General features: G+C 40.4%; 1 protein-coding gene across 4 annotated transcripts; it reads right to left on the bottom strand.

The window, feature by feature from the left end:
• Positions 1-7,039: 7,039 nt before the first annotated feature.
• LOC101712878 (sodium-dependent glucose transporter 1C-like) lies at positions 7,040-19,602 on the bottom strand. Of its 4 annotated transcripts, none has more exons than XM_004873997.4 (4): positions 19,264-19,602; positions 12,393-12,561; positions 11,247-11,363; positions 7,040-9,634 (listed from the first exon to the last, which is right to left on the bottom strand). In XM_004873997.4, exons 2-4 carry the CDS (start codon positions 12,556-12,558, stop codon positions 8,643-8,645), a joined length of 1,275 nt encoding a protein of 424 aa, XP_004874054.1. In that variant the 5' UTR covers positions 12,559-12,561; positions 19,264-19,602; the 3' UTR covers positions 7,040-8,642. The 4 variants fall into 4 exon arrangements, with proteins under 4 accessions (XP_004874054.1, XP_021107208.1, XP_021107207.1 ...); XM_021251549.2 differs by lacking the exon at positions 12,393-12,561 and adding an exon at positions 12,194-12,343 and having other exon boundaries at positions 19,264-19,389; XM_021251548.2 differs by lacking the exon at positions 19,264-19,602 and adding an exon at positions 16,593-19,249.
• Positions 19,603-20,432: the final 830 nt, after the last annotated feature.

Below are 20,432 nucleotides of genomic sequence, written 5' to 3'. Positions count from 1 at the left end.
AGAAATATCATCTTTTTAAAAATTAAATTCTTTTATTGGTACATTGTAGGTATACAGCACAATTACATTTCTCATTGGGAATTGTACCTTTACATAATGCATCTTGGTTCTTATTTTTTCCCCATTCCTAGCCCTCCCTTCACCCCCTCCACCCTTCCCTATTTACAAAGACTTTATTTCCATTTTTTCCATTTCTCATCATTTTTCCTTTCCCTTCTTTCCTTTCCCCTGCCCCTCCCACTACCCCTACCCATTTGGACCTTTTCTTCCTATTTTACATTATCGATTATTCATTCTAATCATTGGTACATTTTAGGTATACAATATAATGACATTCATCATTGGAAATTTGCACCTTTACATAGTCTCTCTTGGTTCTTATTTTTCACCCTTGCCCAGCCCTCCCTTCAACCCTTCCAGTCCTCCCTACTTACAAAGATTTTGTTCCTATTGTTCCATTTTCTCATATTAATCCCATTCCCTTCTATCCTTTCCCCTAGCCCTCCCACTTCCTTCCCCTTTGCCCCTTTTCTCCCTATTTCACATTACCTATTATACATTTAGTCCTTATTTACACTTTCAGTTTCTCACACCAGAGAAACTATTCGGTATTTATTCATGTGTGTCCTATTTATTTCACTTATGAGTATCGCCTCAATGTGCATCCACTTAGCTATAAATGTCTCTAATTTCTCATTTTTTATGGCTGAGTAGTACTCCATTTTATTAAAAAAACACATTTTCTTTATCCATTCTCCAGTTGATGGGCATTTGGGCTGTTTCCAAGTTTTAGCTATTACAAACTGCGCTGCTATGAACATGGGCACACATATATCACTGTGGTATGATTCTTTTAATTCTTTGGGGAAGATCCCCACCAGTGGAATAGCAGGGTCAAATGGGACTTCCAGTCCTAGATCTTTGAGGTATCTCCATACTGATTTCCACAGTGGTTGCACCAGTCTACACTCCCACCAGCATTGGAACAGGGTTCCTCTTTCCCCACAGCCCCCCTAGCATTTGTTATTGGTTGATTTCATGATAGCAGCCATTCTTTCTGGAGTGAAGTGGAATCTCAGCATTGTTTTCATTTGCATCTCTCGAATGACCAGTGATGTTGAACATTTTTTCATGTATTTATTTGCTATTTCTAATTCTTTGTGTGAGAAATGTCTGTTCATTTCAGATGCCCATTTTTGGATTGGGTCTTTAAATTTGGAAGGTCTGATCTTTTTAAGTTCTTATAGATTCGAGATAGTAGACCTTTGTCTGAGGAAGAGCAGGTGAAGATTTTTTTCCCACATTGTGGGTTGTCTCTTCACACTGCTGGTGGTTTCTCTTGCTGTGCAGAAGCCTTTTAAGAAGAAGAGAGCCCACTTGTTGATTGTTTGTGCTAGTTCACAGCAACTGAGGTTTTGTTCATAAAATCTTTTCCTACACCGATGTCTTCAAGGGTTCTACCTAACCTCTGTTCCAACTGGTTCAGCATTTCTATTTTAATATTTAGACCTTTAATCCATTTTGATTTCAGTTTAGTGCATGGTGAGAGATACAGGTCTAGTTTTAATCTTTGGCAAGTTGAAGCCCAATTTTTCCAGCACCATTTATTAAAGAGGCTATCTTTCCTCCAGTGAGGGTGTTTGGCTCCTTTATCAAAGATGAGATGGCTGAGTGTGTATGGCATTGTTTCTGCATCTTCTAATCTGTTCCACTGGTCTTCAAGCCTGTTTCTTTGTCAGTACCATGCTGTTTTTATCACAGTAGCTTTGTAGTAGAGTTGCAGGTTGGGGATTGTGATACCCCCTGCCATATCTCTGTTACCTAGAATTGCTTTTGCTATTCTGGGTCTCTTCTTATTCCAAATGAATTTTTGGATTGTTTTCTCGAGGTCCATGAAGTATGCTGCTGCTGGGATCTCAATTGGAATTGCATTAAATCTATATAGCAGTTTTGGAAGTATGGCCATTTTCACTATATTAATCCTTCCTACCCAGGAGCAGGGGCTGTCTGTCCATTTTCTGATATCATCTTCAATCTCTCTTTTCAGAGTGCCATAGTTTTCAGAGAAGAGGTCTTTGATTTCTTTTGTTAGGATGATTCCTAGGTATTTCAGTTTTTTGGATGCTATTGTGAAAGGAATTATCTGCCCTATTTCTCTCTCAGTGAGTCTGTCATTGGTGTAGAGGAAAGCTATTGATTTTTGTGTGCTGACCTTGTAACCAGCTACTTGACTGAATTTGGTTATTAAGTCTAGAAGACTTTTGGTGGAGTTCTTGGGGTCTTCTATATAGAGTATCATGTCATCTGCAAATAATGACAGTTTGACTTCTTCATTACCTATCTTTGTTCCTTTTATTTCTTTCTCTTGTCTAATTGCCGTGGCTAATGTTTCCAGAACTATATTGAACAAGAGTGGTGATAGTGGACATCCTTGTCTTGTTCCTGATTTTAGTGTGAAAAATTTCAGTTTTTGACCATTTAGTATGATATTGGCTGTTGGTTTTTCATAGATGGCTTTTATCAGATTGAGGTAGAGACTGTGTATTCTAATTTTGTGTAGGGTTTTTATCATAAATGCATGTTGGATTTTGTCAAATGCTTTTTCTGCATCTATGGAGATAATCATATGGTTTTTGTCCTTGGCTCTATTGATATAGTGTATAACATTGATTGATTTGCATATATTGAACCATCCCTGCATTCCTGGGATGAATCCCACTTGATCAGGGTGTATGATCTTCTTGATGATCTTCTGCATTCTGTTTGCCAGTATCTTCTTAAGGATTTTTGCATCTATGCTCATTAGTGAGATTGGCCTATAGTTCTCTTTTTCAGTTGGGTCTTTCTCTGCTTTGGGGATCAAGGTGATGCTTGCTTCCAGGAATGAATTTGGGAGTATTGCTTCCCTTTCAATTTCATTGAAGAGTTTAAACAGTAGTGGCAACAGTTCCTCTCTAAATGTCTTGTAGAATTCAGCAGTGAAGCCATCAGGGCCCGAGCTTTTCTTAGTTGATAAGTTTTTAATTACATTTTCAATTTCATTGGTTGATATTGGGTTGTTCAGAATTTTTAGGTCTTCTTCGTTCAACTTTGGTAATTCGTATGTATCTAGGAATCTGTCCACTTCTTCTGTGTCGTCCACCTTATTGGCGTATAGGTTCTGGAAGTAGGTATTGATGATCCTCTGTATTTCTGCTGGGTCTGTTGTAATTTCACCCTTTTCATTCCTAATTGCATGGATTTGGGCCTTTTCTTTCCTTTTTCTGACAAGGTTGGCTAAAGGTTTGTCAATTTTGTTGATTCTTTTGAAAAACCAACTCTTGGCTTCATTGATTTTTTTTGTATTGTTCTCTTAGTCTCCATTGCATTGATTTCTCCTCTGATCTTTATAATTTCCTCCCTTGTATGAGCTCTGGGGTTGACCTGCTCTTCTTTTTCTAGAAGCTTGAGGTTCAGCATCAGGTTGCTTAATTGGGCTCATTCTGTTTTCCTAATATGCATATTCACTGCTATGAATTTCCCTCATAAGACTGCTTTCATTGTGTCCCATAGATTCTGATATGTTGTATTGTCGTTGTCATTGAATTGAAGGAACTGTCTGATTTCTTCTTTAATTTCCTCTGTGACCCATTGGTTATTCAGAAGTGTGTTGTTCAATTTCCATGTGTTTATGAAATTTTTTGAGTTTCTTTTGCTATGGATCTCCAATTTCATCGCACTATGGTCTGATAATGTACAGGGGATAACTTCAGTTCCTTTGCACTTACTTAAACATGTTCTGTGTGTGAGTATGTGGTCTGTTTTGGAGAATGACCCATGTGCAGCTGAGAAGAATGTGTATTCTGATTATGTGGGGTAGAAGACTCTGTAAACATCTGTTAAGTTCATTTGTTCAAGAGTTTGATTGAGTTCTTGTATTTCAGTACTTATTTTTAGTCTAGTTGATCTATCTCTTTGTGGCAGTGGGGTGTTGAGGTCCCCCACTACAATTGTATTAGTGCATATATGGCTTTTCATGTCCGTTAGTATTTGTTTTATATAGTTGGGTGCACTAGTGTTTGGTGCAAAGATATTTATGATTGTCATCTCTTCCTCTTGGATTGTTCCCTTTACAGGGATGTAGTATCCTTCTTCGTCTCTCTTAATCAGTGTTGGTTTGAAATCTACTTGATCTGCAAAGAGGATAGCTACTCCTGCTTTTTTTCGGGTTCCTGTTGCATGGAGTATTGTTTTCCACCCTTTAACTTTCAGTCTATGAGTTTCCTTTTGAATTAAGTGTGTTTCTTGTATGCAGCATATTGTTGGATTTTGCTTCTTGAGTCATTCTGCCAGTCTATTTCTTTTGATTGGTGAATTGAGACCATTAACATTGATGGTTATAACTGAAACATATTGACTTGTCATTGCCATGACTTTTTCTTTTTGTTGGGTTCTTCCCCTTTACATTGAATTTCTTGTCATGCCAGATGGGTTCATTCTGCTTTGCTTCCTGGGGTTGTGATCCTCAATGTCTATTCCTAGGCTATTGTGTAAAATTCTTTGGAGTGCTGGTTTGGTAGTCACGAAGTTCCTAAGGTGCTCTTTGTCATGAAAGTATCTTATTTCTCCATCCATTTTGAAAGATAGTTTTGCAGGGTACATCAGTCTGGGTTGGAGGTTGTTTTCTTTTAGGGCTTGGAATATGTCACTCCAAACTCTTCTTGCCTTGATGGTTTGTGTTGAGAAGTCTGCTGTGAATCTGATGGGCTTTCCTTTGTATGTGATTTGTTTCTTTTCTCTGACTGCTTGGAGAACTTTGTTCTTCTGTTGTGTTTCTGGAATCTTAACAATTATATGCCTATGTGTAGATTTTTTTTGATCAAGGCTATTTGGAGTCCTATATGCCTCACTTATCTGTATGTCAAGCTCTTTTCCCCTGCTTGGGAAGTTTTCTGCCATTATTTCTGTGAAGAGATTTTTTTTTTATGTCATCTGCACTCTCTCCTGTTTCTTCATTGAGCCCAATCAGTCTTATGTTATTCTTCTTTGCATCATCTAGCAGCTGCTGGATTGATTTCTCATGTTCCCTTATACTTTTGAAGGAATTTTTCTTTTCCTGGTCACTAATTGCAATCTTATCTTCTATATCTGAAATTCTGCCCTCACACTGGCTCATTCTGCTGTGTAGACTTTCAATGGAGTTTTTCATGTCCTGGAAATCTATTTGCATCTGTTTTATGGATTCCATTTGTTTCTTGTGTTGGGATTCCATCATGTTCCTGAGCTCCTCTCTAGATTTATTAATGATGTCTTGCAGTAGGGGCACAATTTCTCCTGTTATCTGAGAAATTATTTCTGATTTCATTTTTTCCAGATCCCCTTTTGTTGCCAGTTCAGTGGGTCCAGGTGGTTGAGTATCAGAGTGTTCCATCTCATTTCCCTTTGGGGTTGCTGTAGGTGATCTGGAAGTCTGGTTTTGAGACTTATTTATGTGTTTTCTCATTTTGACTGGGGCAGGGGGCTGTTAGCGCCTGCACGGATTACCTCCTCTGAGCTGGGAGAGGTGGGACAGGGGCCGGGAGCAGCAGTAGGGATGGTGACCCAAAAGCCCTTTCCTGTGGGCTGGGAGCAGCCGGAGGGATGGTGGCTGGGAAACCCCTTCCTCTGGACCAGGAGCAGTGGGATGGCAGCTCAGAAGCCCCTACCTCTGGGCTGGGAGCAGTGGGAGGGATGGTGGCCCGGAAGCCCCTTCCTCTGGGCCAGGATCAGTGGGACAGAACGTAGCCCAAAAGCCCTTTTCTCTGGGCTGGGAGCAGTGGGAGGGATGGTGGCCCGGAAGCCCCTTCCTCTGGGCCAGGATCAGTGGGACAGAACGTAGCCCAAAAGCCCTTTTCTCTGGGCTGGGAGCAGTGGGAGGGATGGTGACCAGGAAGCCCCTTCCTCTGGTTCAGGAGCAGTGGGACAGCGGCTCAGAAGCCCCTACCTCTGGGCCGGGAGCAGCAGGACTCAGTACCTTGGTCTGGTGGTCTGGGGGTCCTCTGCGTCTTTTAGTGTGGAACCAGGTGGCTGCCTGTCTGCAGTGGGGTGATTCGACATCTTCCGCGTGACTCGGGACCTCGGTAGGGCGTGCAAAGACCTGCCTGTCTGCAGCGGGCTAATTCGGCATGTTCCGTGTGACTCAGGACCTCAGTAGAGAGTGGGCAGACCTGCCTGTCTGCAGTGGGCTCAGCTCCTCTATTTTTTTATCTGTGTCTGCTCTAGATTTATTAATCATGTCTTGCACTATGGGCACAATCTCTGTTATTATCTTAGAAATTATTTCTGATTTCTTTTTTTCCAGATCCTCCATTGTTGCCAGTTCAGGAAGTCCAGGTGATTGAATGTCAAATTGCTCCATATTGTTTTCCCTGGAGTTGCGTTAGGTGATGCGGAAGTCTCGTTTTGAGACTTGTTTTCGTGTCTTCTCATTTTAAGGGGTGGGGTGTGCTCCTGGTGCTGGCACGGCTCAGCTCCTCAGTGCTGGGGGGCATGGCGCGGCTCCTCAGCACTCAGTGCAGTGGTAAGGTGTGACACTCAGCAGGTAGCTCTCTTCCGGGGGAGGAGCCACAGGAAACACTGGGGGCCTCATAATGCAGCCAGAAGACGTGCGCTCCTTGGACTCTCCTTGTCACTTAATCTTAGCTTGTTTGCCTCTTTGTTCCTCCTCTATACTCTGTAATCCCACCATTCTGGGTAGCTGAGGCAGTTAGGCCACAAATTCCAGCCTAACCTGGACAGCTTTGCAACTTAGCAAGACCCTAGGTTCTTGAAGATTTTCCATTAAACTGCCTTTAGGAAAGGTCAGCCATAATTCAATCACAAGTTCATCTTCTAAATTCATGCACAGGGTCCCGTTGAGTGGACCTCAGTTATAGAATGCTTTCCTAATGATACAGGGCATGTGATATAGGACCAACTAATAATGTGAGGGAAATATCATAAGTCCCAACCTGCTAGATACCTGAAATGCCAGAGTTCATGTTCGTTAAAATCAAAGAATGAATTCTAGGAACAATGGAGGTTAAGAGTACGAAGAGTTTATTGTGAGAAAGAAAGCTTCTACCCAAAAGAGAAGGGGGACCAGAAAGTGGGTTGCTCCTTGTCACAATGTTAAGTGATCAATGATCATAGCCATGTGCAAATTTCAAAGACATTAAATATGTGGAGAAAAGATATATCTTAGGATCAATTAAATTCAACAGTAAAAATTATTCTTCATAAATTTATTCAAATAAAGTATCAAACATTAAGTACATTAAATTGGCACATAGTCATAACCAGTAGCACATTCTAAATTATTTATTGTTTGTTACACTTGAAATGATGAATGTGTTGACACATTGATTTCTAGGGCATATCTTGCACAAACTTTAAAACTTCAGGATTTTCAATTTGGAAATTATCCATTTTCATTTGTAGAATCACAGAATAGGAGAACATATTAGTGAGGACTATGTAAAATCCCTCAGGGAAAAGCAGGAAGGTAGAGTCAAAGATTGAAGGCAGGATTTTGGGGCCCTGCTCTCTGTTTTCTCTTCATAGAAGTAAAAGATCTTATGAGTCATTAGCATTCTTTGGCCCATGCCTGCAGATAAGGTAGAGCAATCAATAAAAATATTTATATATTTAGAAGGATGCTGTTTCATAAATCTATGCTCCCCAACTTCCCAAGAAGCATATAGATGTCTGATAATTTGCTCAATAAATCCATCGACTCCTTCATGATTTTGTTCTATTAGATACTATCTAATTTCTCAAGAAAAATGAGAGAAACAAATACTTTATTTGTATGCTCTGAAAGGTGGAAGACAAAAACACTCCCTAATCATCTTAATGACAAACATTAGTCTCATAACAAGATCTTACTATATGAGACAACTCGGCAGTTTGTGGAAGACTGTGGGAATTACAGAACATTTCCAAACTGTTCAGCATTTTCTATACATGGACCTAGAAATTTTGATCTACCAATGCTGTGCTCTGATCAGACTCTCCAGTAGTGGTGATCATTCAAAGAAAGTGAATAATCTATCTTCTCTAAGTATTAGTCCCTTTTGTCCTAGCTTCTGGCAAACTATTTCACAGGGGAATTGCTACTATCAAATGGAGAAGACTCAAACATTAATGCATCTGAGAGAAATTTGTCAGAGACTTCAGCTATCATTCCATCAAAACTTTTCTATTGACACAGAAGGATTGCTTCGAGTTTGAGGACAGTCTAGACCACATAGTGAGACCCTATCTCAAAAAAAAACCCAAAAAACAAAAAAATCCATATCGCTTCTTTTTTTCCCTTAAATTCTTTTATTGGTACATTTTAGGTATACAATACATTTACATTCATAATTGGGTGCTTGTACCTGTACATCATGTATCTTGATTCTTATTTTTTCCCCATTACCTGTGTGCCCTTCACCCCCTCCACCCTTCCCTATTTACATAGACTTCGTTTCCTTTTTTTTTTCTTTGCTTGTAATTTTTCCTTTCCCTTCTTTCCTTTCCCCTTCCCCTCCCAACACCCCTACCCCTTTGGACCTTCTTATAGAATGCTACATTGTATCATTCACTTCCACCATTTCAAAATCCATTTATTCTATTCTGAGTCCTTCCCTTCATTCTCTTCTTCATAGCCTAGAACTAGAGGGCAAAACTTTCTGATTCTCACTCCTGTTTTCTTTCCCCTGAAGATCCAGAGGCAAGGTGGCTAACTTATACATCACAGGAAATAATGTAGCAGTGAATATTGCTGACCCCAAACAAGTGTACATAACTACTGGCAAATCTGGGTACTCTCCTTGAAGAATTCCAATTACTGCAGGAATAGCCATGTCTCCCAGACAAGCACCAATGACCAAAAAAGCTGCAGATTTCCCAGTTATGCTTGTGTACTGCTCAAGCCAAGAAATACCACTGGGAAAGGTGGTGGCCATTGAGGCCCCATACACTGAAGTTGCTATCCAGAGACAAAGTGGGCTCTTGTCAAAAAGCACCAGAAATAAAGATGAGACCAGGCTGCCAATGTTGCTGAACACAATCATGGTTCCAGGCTGTAAACATGTAGCAAAGAAGATTGCCAGGCCCCTGCAGGCTGCAAAGGTCCCCCAGAAGATGGAGTTCAACCCAGCTGCTTCACTTTCTTCCATGCCAACATGGGTGGTTGCAAATGAGAAAATGTAAGAGCCGTAGGTTATCTCAGCTCCAACATAAAAAAAGAAGAACATAAAAAGGAGACAGAGCAGGGCCTTGTGATATTTAGCTCTTCGAGATACCTGAGCAGATGCCATTGATTTTTCATGCTTCGAGGATTTCTTTAAAAACAGAGCAAACAGGAAAACAGAAACTACAAAAATGTACATGCCGACAGAAGCATAAGCCCACAGTAAGTTCAAGTCGTCAGGTGCTGCAATCAGAGGGTCTGGGTCGGCTTCAGGTGATTGGCTGAGGGCTGGATGGTGAAGGTCAGGCTCTGTGTGGTTTTCAGCTGACACTGTTGTTCCCCAGGCCAATTTTGCCACAATAGGAGCCAAAAAGGCACCCAAGGCAAAACTGAAGTGCAGGGCCTGCATATGTGGGGCTCCTTTGTCACCCCACAGAGCCAAGATAAGGACGTTTGCACCTACCAATGAAAGATGCAGGAAATGATTTAAGTTATATACAGTAGCTTAGTAAAAGCAAAACAACAACGACAAAAAAACAGGTCATTCCTAGCAGAGGGAGGATGACTCTGTATTATGTGGCAGCAGCTTTGTGATAGCCTCAGTTATCAACATTGCATCTGAGTCAATTCTGTGATGAAGGAACTCCATCCCTCTGTCACCAGAGAACTATGCTTTATAACATCTTATCCATATATGGAATTCTACAGGTGGAAACAGCTGCCTCTCAGAGCCAGGCACATTAGCAAATTTTCTTCCTTTAACACTGAGGATTAAATCCAAGGAGTACTGAGTTGCACGCCCAGCCCATTATTCATTTTTTATTTTGAAATGTAGTCTCACTAAGTTGCCTGGGTTTCCTTCATTTGTGATCCTTCTACCTCAACCTACTGAGCCAAAGGCTTTTATAAAACAGTGCTAACAACAGACTGGGGAATAATATTTATAGACCTGTTTATCATCAGATAGGATCCAATTACCAAAGCTTTCTCTATGTACACTTGGTAGTCCTTTGAAGAACATTATATCTATATCTATCTATCAAATAGATGCAAAACCCATATTCAGGATGCTGAACATACCAGGATTCTGCTGTGCCTAAAATAGGACATAGCAACATCTTTCACTACAATATCTGCACTTATACTGTCTCAGCACCTATAAGGTGAAAGGCCAGAAACATCAAGTTTTCAGCTACCTAATTTAAAAATCAAACATTTTCAGGTAAACATACAATTCTGAGATGGGCATGGTAGCCCATGCCTGTACTCTCAGGACGCAGGAGGCTATAGCAGGAAGAACATGAGTTTGAGGCTGGGTTGAACTACACAGGGAGACCCTGTCTCATAACACTAATATGTATTAATAAAATTCCACCCTGTAATTTTATAACCAAACTAAAGTTAAACATTAAAACCTTCCCAAATCTATCAAATAACATTAGAGCTGAGAAGTGGGGGATAGAAAGGTGGCATTGGTGGCAATCAAATATGACTTATGTTATTTGGTAGGTTTTCAGAGACATGACACATAAAGAAGCTGTATTGCAGTGAGGCAGGAACATGTGGAAGAGAGGAAAACAGAAAGAGAAGGAAAGTGGTACATACCACAAGTTGGTTTTTGCTGAACATGGGTACATTTTTAATTGGATGTTTGCTTCTATGCTTTCACAATCAAATGATGGTTCCAAACTTGTTTTACTTCATTAAATCAATTCATCTTTCTCATTAAATCAATTCCCCTTATACCATACGATAAAATTCTCTTCTGAAATGAAAGCCTGTTCATCTGTACAGCAGTTACCCAAAGGAGGGGTTCTTCCCTATGTTGATACTGTACATCAACCATCTCCCATAGAACAAAATCTCTTAGGGTCACTTTGCAGTTGGCTGCTCAAAACCTGGTGACCTGGTTGGCAAGAAAAGGAGCTGCCAGAAGGGTGGCTGTCACTGGGAGACCCATGAACAAACCAAGTCATTTCAAGAGCTTTATAAGTGACAGTTTAATACCACCTGCCCTACTCGCCTAATAGAAAGTCTGCACTCCCAGAGATGACACTGGTGATTCACTAACCTGTATCCAGAACACCAACTGCAGCACCAAAGACAGACATCACAACAATTAGTAATACTGCTGTCTTGCAAAAAGGAATGAGGAAAAGGCCAAATGTAGTAGCCCACATTGACACCCCTGAGAAGAAAAGGTGAAAGTCAGCTATAAAAGACAATATTCCTTAGGTTCATGAGCCAAGTCAATAAACCCCAAAATGCCAAGTAAAGTACAACAAAAGCTGGGTAATCATGAAAAGATAAGAATTATAGCACCTGCAAGTTGTTACATCATCTATATTTTATATAAGCTTTATAGATTATACAATAAAAATTACAATTCCCAGAATGTAATGCTATCACTATGAATTCTCTAACTACAAAGAAGTTTTATAGCAAAATAGGCAAAAAATTATTCACTTAAATGTTTAACATTTAAGAATCTAAAGGCATATTTAGGTATGAATTAATATAAAAAGGCAAAAGGGCAACCAGTACAGTAGTCTGTAGTAAAATTTGTTAAATTAGTTTTAGGAATAGGAATGAAAATATAAAAAATGTATTCTCTCAGTCTACTGTGAAAGTAAGATATATTATTTATTACTCATTGGCAATAAATTATTCCCCTTGTTCCCAAAAGTATTTATCACATTAAATATTCTTTTAAAATATCAGTTTTAAAAGAGTATATTAAATGCTTTGCCATCTATGTCCAGGGTGAGGAAGGGGATTCTGGGGTCATCACTGACATGGGACATTGGGGACAAAAATGTAGCCTACATCATTAGGCCACTCGTGGTTTCTGGGTCCCTTCATTTTCAATACAGAAGCACAGACCCCAGCAGGCTCCGGGAGCTCATTCAGATCTGCCCCCACACTCTCTGGAGAGCTTTAGGATCTCCAGTGTGTGACCCTGGAGTGGTGCCCTAACTGCAGTGAAGGTTGGGAAGGCTCAGGATTGCACATACACACCTTGCAGAGCTGTTTCCACAGGACTCGGCACAGATTCCCTCTCACTGTCAAGGCGAGAACAGGGAGCCCAGATTCTTGGAGTGTGCCTAACATACCCATTTCAGTTGTCAGCCATTCTGCAGGCTGCTGTTTCTCATATTTAAAGCCACACTGCAAATACATTTACAGTCACACAGAAGTAAAATTGGTGTTTCCTTACCCAAAAGTAAAAAATGGTTCATACAGTCAAAAAGAATTCCGCCAATCATAGAGCCACAGAAGAATCCAGAGGCCCGGCCCACAAAAATTATAGAAAGACTGCTGATATTTCGGTTTACATTCATTGCCAAATCTTGAAATGTAGGTCCCAGTATACCAACACTCATTCCCTAAAATTTAAAAAGACAAAAACTTTTTCCTTACAACCATTAAAATGATGTCCATATAAGTGGTAGCTTTTTCCACCATAAAAAAAAGTGCAAGAGGGAATTACAATTTAATGTGGGAGATTCCTTTAAGTCCCACAGAAAGGAAAAATGTACAATGACAATGTTGTATTACTAGAGCTACAGATTCCCATGGTTTCTTTTAATCACAACTCTCAATTTTTCAAAAATTATTTAATTCTTTTGTCTTTCTGTTGTAATTCTTTTCCTTTGGGAACAATACCTTGAAAGGATATGGTGTATTAAAATTTAATAAAATCTAACATTAAAACTATTCTTGAGGGCCAGGGATTTAGCTCAGTGGTTTCACTGCCTGCTGTGCAAGTGCAAGGACCCGAGTTCAATCCCTGGTAGCAAAAAGAAAAAAAAAAACTATTCTTGAAAGAGTTGAATATTTCAAAGTACCTTACATGCACTAACATGAAAATTTGGATGTTAAAATTATAAATTATCAAAATATTATCCTCATTTTTGATGTTAAAACATCAGGTGCACATAAGGTCCTTTCTCTAAAGTATACATATACAACCTGCAGGAAAAAAAAAACAATTTAAATTGTTCTAAATCTAAATTTTTCTTCAAAAATCACAAAGCCATCAGGAATACGGTCTTTAAGGCTTCTTTGGAAAATATTACATATACACACATTGAATTAATTTGAACAATGAAATGTTACTCAATTCAACACATTATCTTGTATATAGTGATCAGTTTAGTCTAAAGCAGTCTCCATATGTACCAAACTGTAATCTACCTTAATAGATCAACAAACTACAACCTAATGAAGAATATATTTCTACTGTTCATTAAAAATTAAGGTCAGTAAGGTAGAAATTCAAATTAGTGTATGTAATTACTAGAAATAAGAAAAGGAAAAAATCTTATATGTATCTATAAGAGAAAGATAAGATGTGCATTTGGAAAGGAAAAGCTACAATGTATGAAGTTTTTATTATGGTAAAAAGAGAGTAATTATTGTCCTAAAACAGAACAACTGGATATTCTAAACCAAGAATATGAAAAATATAGACCAAACCTGAATGGATAAGAACATTGTCAAAGTTTTGTGAAAGATGAATCCTGTGAACGGAATTATATGGGTTACCAAGAAGGCTAAGATTAGAAGAGAATTACTTAGAAGGTTTTCTAAAAACATAGCATTAATATCTAAAATACACTGTAAACAAGGAGTTTTTGTCTATTATTGGCTGGCTGATAGTAGGAAATTGTAAGGATTTTTGCTCATATTAAAGGACATTAGAAAGGAAACAAAGATTCTCTTTTCCAAGGTAATTTTCTGTGCTCAGGTTGTCTTAGGTTTTTTGAAACTTAAGAAAACTGATTATTTCTATTAAAGGTTTTTCAACAATATGCAATTTTCTGTATTTGCCTTTGAAGCATTAATATCACTTTGGTTACATGAAGGACTATTGTTGCAATGCCCTGTGATCTCATTATGAACCTGTGTTTTAAACCCTTGATATTTTTAAGGAAACTCCCCAAATCAAACTCTAAATGGTCTTTTTTTTTCTGGTACCAGGAATGTAACTCAGGAAGCTGTGCTTGTTAGAGAGGTGTGGTGCCGCTGAGCTACATCCCCGCCCCTTGAATTAATTTTGGGGTTTTCCAGATGAGTCCTTTGAATATCTTGAAAAGATATATCTCTTTATAGGAAGAGACTTTAGGGCCAGATTCTGAGTTTGATCCCCAGTACCAAAAAAAAGAGAGAGAGAGAGCAAGAAAGAGAGAGTTTAATGGGGTTTGATATATTAAATTATGTGAGAAATAACATTCTAATAATAAGTAATGATAAAACTTCTCTGAACTATATTTGTATGCATGCTATTAATATGTGTTTCAGAAATTGAATGAAGTTCATAGAAATCTAACAGTCTTAGGATAATATCACCAATCATAATTCTAATTATTAACTTTATATGTTGTATGCAAGAGCCTGGCATAGTGGAACTGCCTGTAATCCCAGGATTGAGGAGGCTGAGGCAGGAAGATAGCAAGTTAGAGGCTAGCCTGAGCTACATACAGAGATACTGTCTCAAAAAGAAAAAAGGAGGCCCTGTCTCATTTTTTTTTTTAAGTATGCAACAGAAATAACCACATTTTCTTATTGTCTGCATCACTATTGTAATGAACTCTTGTCAAATCTTTAACCAGGGCCCTTTTAAATCTTGTCACTTACAGGCAGGTAATTATTATCATCTGGTACATTGTTGAGCCACCATCAGTTTTGTGTTCAGGGACACTCACAGAAAGGACTCTGTCAAGAGCAGTTTTCAGATAACTTAAGATCACTCCATTGGACTGGGTTAGAATTCTCAATAAACAAACTCACTGGCTCATAAACCTCAAGCTAATGTTCAACCAAGATCAAGCACAACAAGAATCAATTATATTCTAAGGAAATGACTTGCAGATTTTCCTGCTAAGTCAGCCAGTACAGAAATTGTAAAGATAAGCAGTTTGAATGACCTCTATAAGACTGGTTCAGGTCTAATTACTTATCATAAACTATTTAATAAACAGTGCTGTACATGTGAACTAGAAAACTTAAGTGGTAGTAAAAGAATGTAAATCCATTGCTAAGCTTGGATGGCGGCCTGCCTGCTTCATGCTGAGTCTTCCAAGCTTCCATTATTAAAAGCTCGGCACACCCAACCAGGCTTAGTGGTACACACCTGCAATCCCAGCTACTTTGGGAGACTAAGGGAAGAGGACTGTCTCTTTGAGGCTAGCTTGGACAATTTCATAAGCCTGTCTCAAAATAAAAATAAAAATAAAAAGGGGCTAGAGATGTAGCTCAGTGCTGCCTAGGTTCAATTGCAAGTGCAACACACACACACACACACACACACACACACACACACAGAGCTCTGCACTCCAAGACTTACCATGCAATAAATAAAATGATTCCAATTAAGATAAAATATTGAGACAGTAAATATTTTGGAATTGAAAAACATCTCATAACCAATTTTTGGATTGCCAAACTCAATATTGGTAAGACAAAAAAACTTGAAGGGGACCCCGCCAGACTCCTGAAACTATACCCTTAAGGTTAAGCTGACTGAGGATGTTTCTCACCAGAAGCAGATGTCATCCTCAATATGGAGATCTTTCCCAAGACCAAGGATTAATACTTCTCTCCCATCTCAAAAGCCTTATCTCCTCTCCCCATTTCCTGCTACTTTCCTGCCCATTTCCTCCTAATCTCTTTTCTATCATTTAAGTAAAATATATAGGGTCATGATTTGTGGGTGACTTTAGCAAAGGCTTATGCTGCAGCAAGAAACCAGAGCTCTTGTGAGGTATGAAGTCCAACATCCTCAAATCAGGAAACAATTCCACTACTGCCAGTGCAGCTCCATGTTCCTACTAAGTCCCCTTGAACCCCTAAAGGACGAGTGGAAAGCTTTCCTTGATATTAACATCACTGCTCTCTGCTTTCAAATTCTCTGGAAATAGTACCCGGAACTTTCCAATTAATAACCTGACTACTGCCAAATAGAGAAAAGCTATCTGAGAAAAGCAGTCTACAAAAAGTGTATTGTGCCTAGACAAGACTTGGTCACAAGAAATTACTTGTATGATGTCACCGCTTTAAAACCAGTAAGAGCCTTTTCTACTAAATGCGACTATGCATCCTTCCTTCGTGCTGGAATGGGTGGGATCACAAAGAAAGACTCCCAATGGGCCTAGCTCAGATCTGTGAACTCTTATAAGTAAACAAATGTAACTGAGTTCTACTTAGCTGCTTCTGGGGGCCCTCTTTTCCAGCGCCCAAGTGGCTCCAGACTATATTGAGTCTGGAGAATTTGTTTACACTGCTCTGATACCTCACTGGTTCAGATCTTGCTACTTGGATTGGCTCACCCTGCCTTCTGAACAGCTTTCTCTGAAAGTTCCCATCCCTCCCATAATCAAAGGCCAAAGCACTCAATATCCACGATTATATCTACCTTGGAAGTAGATAAAGATGAATTAGGCTCCACCAAGGAAAGTTCCTAATAGGATTCTGGGTGTTCACTCTTGGCAGCAGTAGGTGCCAGTTGTATGGAATTTGAAGCTAACACATTAGCTAGCAAATTTGGATCTTGTAATCAATCAAACTTCTTAGGAATTCAAAAGGGTAGAAGCCACACTATAACAGATGAGTGAAAACATTCATGTTCAAAAAACCCTTAGAGGAACAAAATTTAGCTTTAGATGTCTTCCTTGCCCATGCTAGGGGCCTGTGTGCAGTACTGGATGAAACCAATTTCTGTGCTTAAATTTCCCTTCATCTCACTGCTACAGAAAGAGTGGCCAAGCAGCTGGGGGTGTCGCTCAGTTGGTAGAACATGTGCTAGCATGCACTAGGCCATAGGTTCAAACCCCAACCTGAAAAGACAAAGCAATGCACAAGAAATGGCTGAGGGTTTCTCTAGATACCTGCACTGACACATTAAGAAAAGTTTTCAGGGGGAAGAAACACATGATGTGGTTACAGAAACAGTTAACATTTGGTTTACAAGCATCCTGAGTGGTGGGTGGCAGGCCAGGCTATTCCAAGATTTTCTAATCTTCATGTTTAGTGGGTCTCAAATCTAACTACACACCTGGATACTTGTTTGGTTCAAGCCATTTCACAGCCAATTGGGTTCAAATACTGTTGAGCTCTCTTCATTGTGTGAACTTTTTTGGCGGGGGGGTACTGGGCATCAAACTCAGGACCTTGTGCTTGCAAGGCAGGTGGTGGAACCACTGAGCTAAATCTCCAGCCCTATTGTGTGAACTTTAAATGGCTTGATTTTGAGCAGTTTGGTTCATGGAGACACCAGTTAAGGAGTGTTCTTTACCTTCTGGATATTACTGATATACAAAGATACCAATAATGCAGTATCTCTCAGTAGCCATCCTCAGGTCTCCCCAGTGTGTTGTATGCACTCAGAGTCCTAGCATTTCTATGCAGCCATCCTTTGTACACCAAAAACAACAGAAACTCGAAGCACCAAGAATCATCCAAATCTCAGTTAATTATGATAGTGACAATCGCTTCTCGGCCTTTTGGCTAAAATCAAATGTAATTATGATGGTGACAGAAAGGGTCAGTGACAAGATTTCAGTGAACCTCTCAAAATGGAGAGGCTGACCAAAAGTGAGGGATTGTTACATTAAATCTGGCCTAAATCTGGCTGTGTATGTGGGTACTGTAACCTACCTTAATATGTCAGCATTCAACCTGCCTGTTTGTGGAGCAAGTAACTGAGCAGCCAAAGGTTTAGCCCATCACAGGCTGCAAACTGCTCAGAAACGTGCAAAGAAGACAAATAAGCTTCAACCAGTCAAGCTATTTCTGTGTGTCACTTTCTTATTCTGTCTACAGATACTGCCTGCCACGTTCCTGTGTGGAGTTTTCTGAACCCTTAATTCCTTCAGGTGTTGTCCAGATTCTGAGTCACTTCTTTGCTAGAAGAAATTATTAAAATTAACTTTTCTTTTCAATAGGTGTCAGCAAGAACTAAGCATTACAGTTGGCTTCCAGAAGTTCCTTGGACCCTTTGAGAAAAAGATGTTCCTAATTCATAATTGCTCTGCTCTACTGTGCGCCTCTAGCTCAAGCAGGAGCAGTCTAAGAATAAACACCTGGGTTAGCAGAGGCACAGCAACAGTCTGCTAACTTTGCAATGCTCTGCTTCAAGCAGCAGAGTTGCCTTTGCACAAGCAAGAGCAGTTCAGGACCCAGGATCAGGGTGTGTACCAGCCCTCAGCAAGCATCTTGTAGAAGGAAGGAAGGGTGAGCAATGACTAGTTTATTACTTCACTTTCAAAGGATTTATAAGACCAGGCAGAGCAAGACCACCAAGACCACCAAGCGCCCGCAACCCCATCTCATGCTGCCTCTAGCCACCAAACCATTCTAAGAAACAAGGAGACTCTGGGCCGGGGATTTAGCTCAGTAGCACCACTGAAACAAGGAGGCTCTGACTGAGATGCTAAGTGACTAAAAGTAATTCTCTGAGATTTATTCACACTCCCAACTCCCCAGGCCTCAATTGCCAAACACTGTTATTTGTGGGAGAGATTTCCAGTGGCTTGAGCAATGTCATTTCTAGCCACAAACATTTAAGGATCTGAAGGCTCACTTAATTATAATTGTGAGCAGAGTAACAGATGTTCCTGGCTGTACCACTTAATCAGTAGTTTGATTTGGAAAAGTCATTTTCCTCTCTCGACCAATTTTCTAGCTGCAAAATTAAGTGGCTGGCTGAATTTCGTCAGGCCACTAGAAACAGGAAATCCCAGAAAATCACTCCTCTGTGTAATAATTTGGCAAGTGGTAGAGCAGTGGCCAAAGACCTGGGCAACCCTTCTTGTGTCTCCCCAAAGCACCAAGGAGACAGGAAATTTTGCTGCAGTTAGAAAACATATTGTACTAGGAAAGCCGATTCCCCACTTTACAGTAGTTCTCCATGATCACATGATTACACTCCTTCACGTGTTAGATAAGGAAAATGATTCCTAGGCAGATTAGCTAATGACCTAAGGTGACACAGTATGCAGGGGGCCAAGACTCGGCTCCAACTGCAAAGGCCACGTTCTCTGCAGCAAACCTCTCGGGCCCTGGAGAGTTGCAGCCCCAGCTCTCACCAGCCCCAGGAAGGCGGCATACAGGACCACGGTGGTGAGCCAGCGCAGTGCGCTCCCTGTCCGGGGCACCGCCACCGCCTTCGGTTCAGGCTCAGGGGCCGCTGCTTCGTGGAGCCGCTGAGCAGCAGCCGGGGCCCTGGCCCCACTGAACTCCGTTTCGAGCTCCAGCTTGGCGACGACGGGAAGGTGGTCTCGCAGCCGCCTAGCTTTTCTTCGTTGGACCCTGCGGAGCTCTGAGCCCTGGTCCCTCCAGGTCCGCAGGTCCCTCCCAGTGCTGCCTCCCCCAGAGACTGTCCGGCATCCAGGCCTCGGGAAGGCGGACTTTGGACCGCACTTGAGTTGCTGAGAGGAGACGGGCCAGCTCCATCCAGGGAAAGGTCTGTATAGGTCACATGATAGAAACAGAGCTTCGCCTGCCCTTAACCTGGAAGTTAACGTCGTTACCTAGGATACTAGAAAGGTCTTGGACACTACATCACTAAAGGTCCCTGGAGCCGCGTTCAGTGGCTGAACAAAGCTGGAGCTGCATACTCGGAGGAAACGAATTGAAGGATAAGAGGCCTCCAGACTGTTAGGATTGAATGCGGGCCAAGATCTGTAGGGTGGAACCTCGCACCCTGGGCAGCCCAGGGAGCCAGAAGGTGTTATTATCCTTAGAAACTTCCCCAACTCCCTGCCCTCACTCTTCCACGTCTGAGGTTTCTTGGTGTGTCGTGAACTCTTTCACTTCACAAATATTTTTGAACCTCATGGGTAAGCTTTCATGTTTAACATCTCAATGCTCACAACTATAGTCAGAACTCTATTTTAACCTCATTTCCAAACAGGAAAATTAAGATGTAGAAAATAAGGAATATCTGCCCAAGAGCAGTCAGGGAATCAGTGGCCCTATATAGAGTATATAGTAGAGGAGACTGATGTTAAACATATGATCACAGAAAAGGTACAGAGTTTAATAAATGTGCTAAGTACAATGAAAGAAAATAGTCTGGCATTTATAAGAACCTGTCTTAGTTTTGGGTGTTTGGGAAGGTATTTTTGAGAAATGTTTTGTGTGGTTGAAATAAAAGGTAGATAAAAGAGAATAGAAGGTGATGTATGAAAGGTAGGTTAGGTTGGTCCACATTGTAAAGAGCTTTGAATGAGTTTGGGCTTAACTCACTTCTATT

This window comes from Heterocephalus glaber, unplaced genomic scaffold (genome assembly GCF_053883595.1).
Source record: "Heterocephalus glaber isolate CG9 unplaced genomic scaffold, H.glaber_assembly_v1.0 deba00000942, whole genome shotgun sequence".
In the NCBI taxonomy this organism is placed as follows: Eukaryota; Metazoa; Chordata; class Mammalia; order Rodentia; family Bathyergidae; genus Heterocephalus; species Heterocephalus glaber.
Note: the sequence above shows the minus strand (reverse complement) of the source record. Positions and strands in the feature narration are given on the sequence as shown.

Excerpts from the sequence above, each read along its gene's own strand:
- LOC101712878 (XM_004873997.4), bottom strand. The coding sequence starts at position 12,558 with ATGAGTGTTGGTATACTGGGACCTACATTTCAAGATTTGGCAATGAAT. Across the intron at positions 11,364-12,392 it reads GAACCATTTTTTACTTTTGG|GGGTGTCAATGTGGGCTACT; the intron begins GTAAGGAAACAC and ends TTTTCTTCTCAG. Across the intron at positions 9,635-11,246 it reads AGTTGGTGTTCTGGATACAG|GTGCAAACGTCCTTATCTTG; the intron begins GTTAGTGAATCA and ends TTTCATTGGTAG.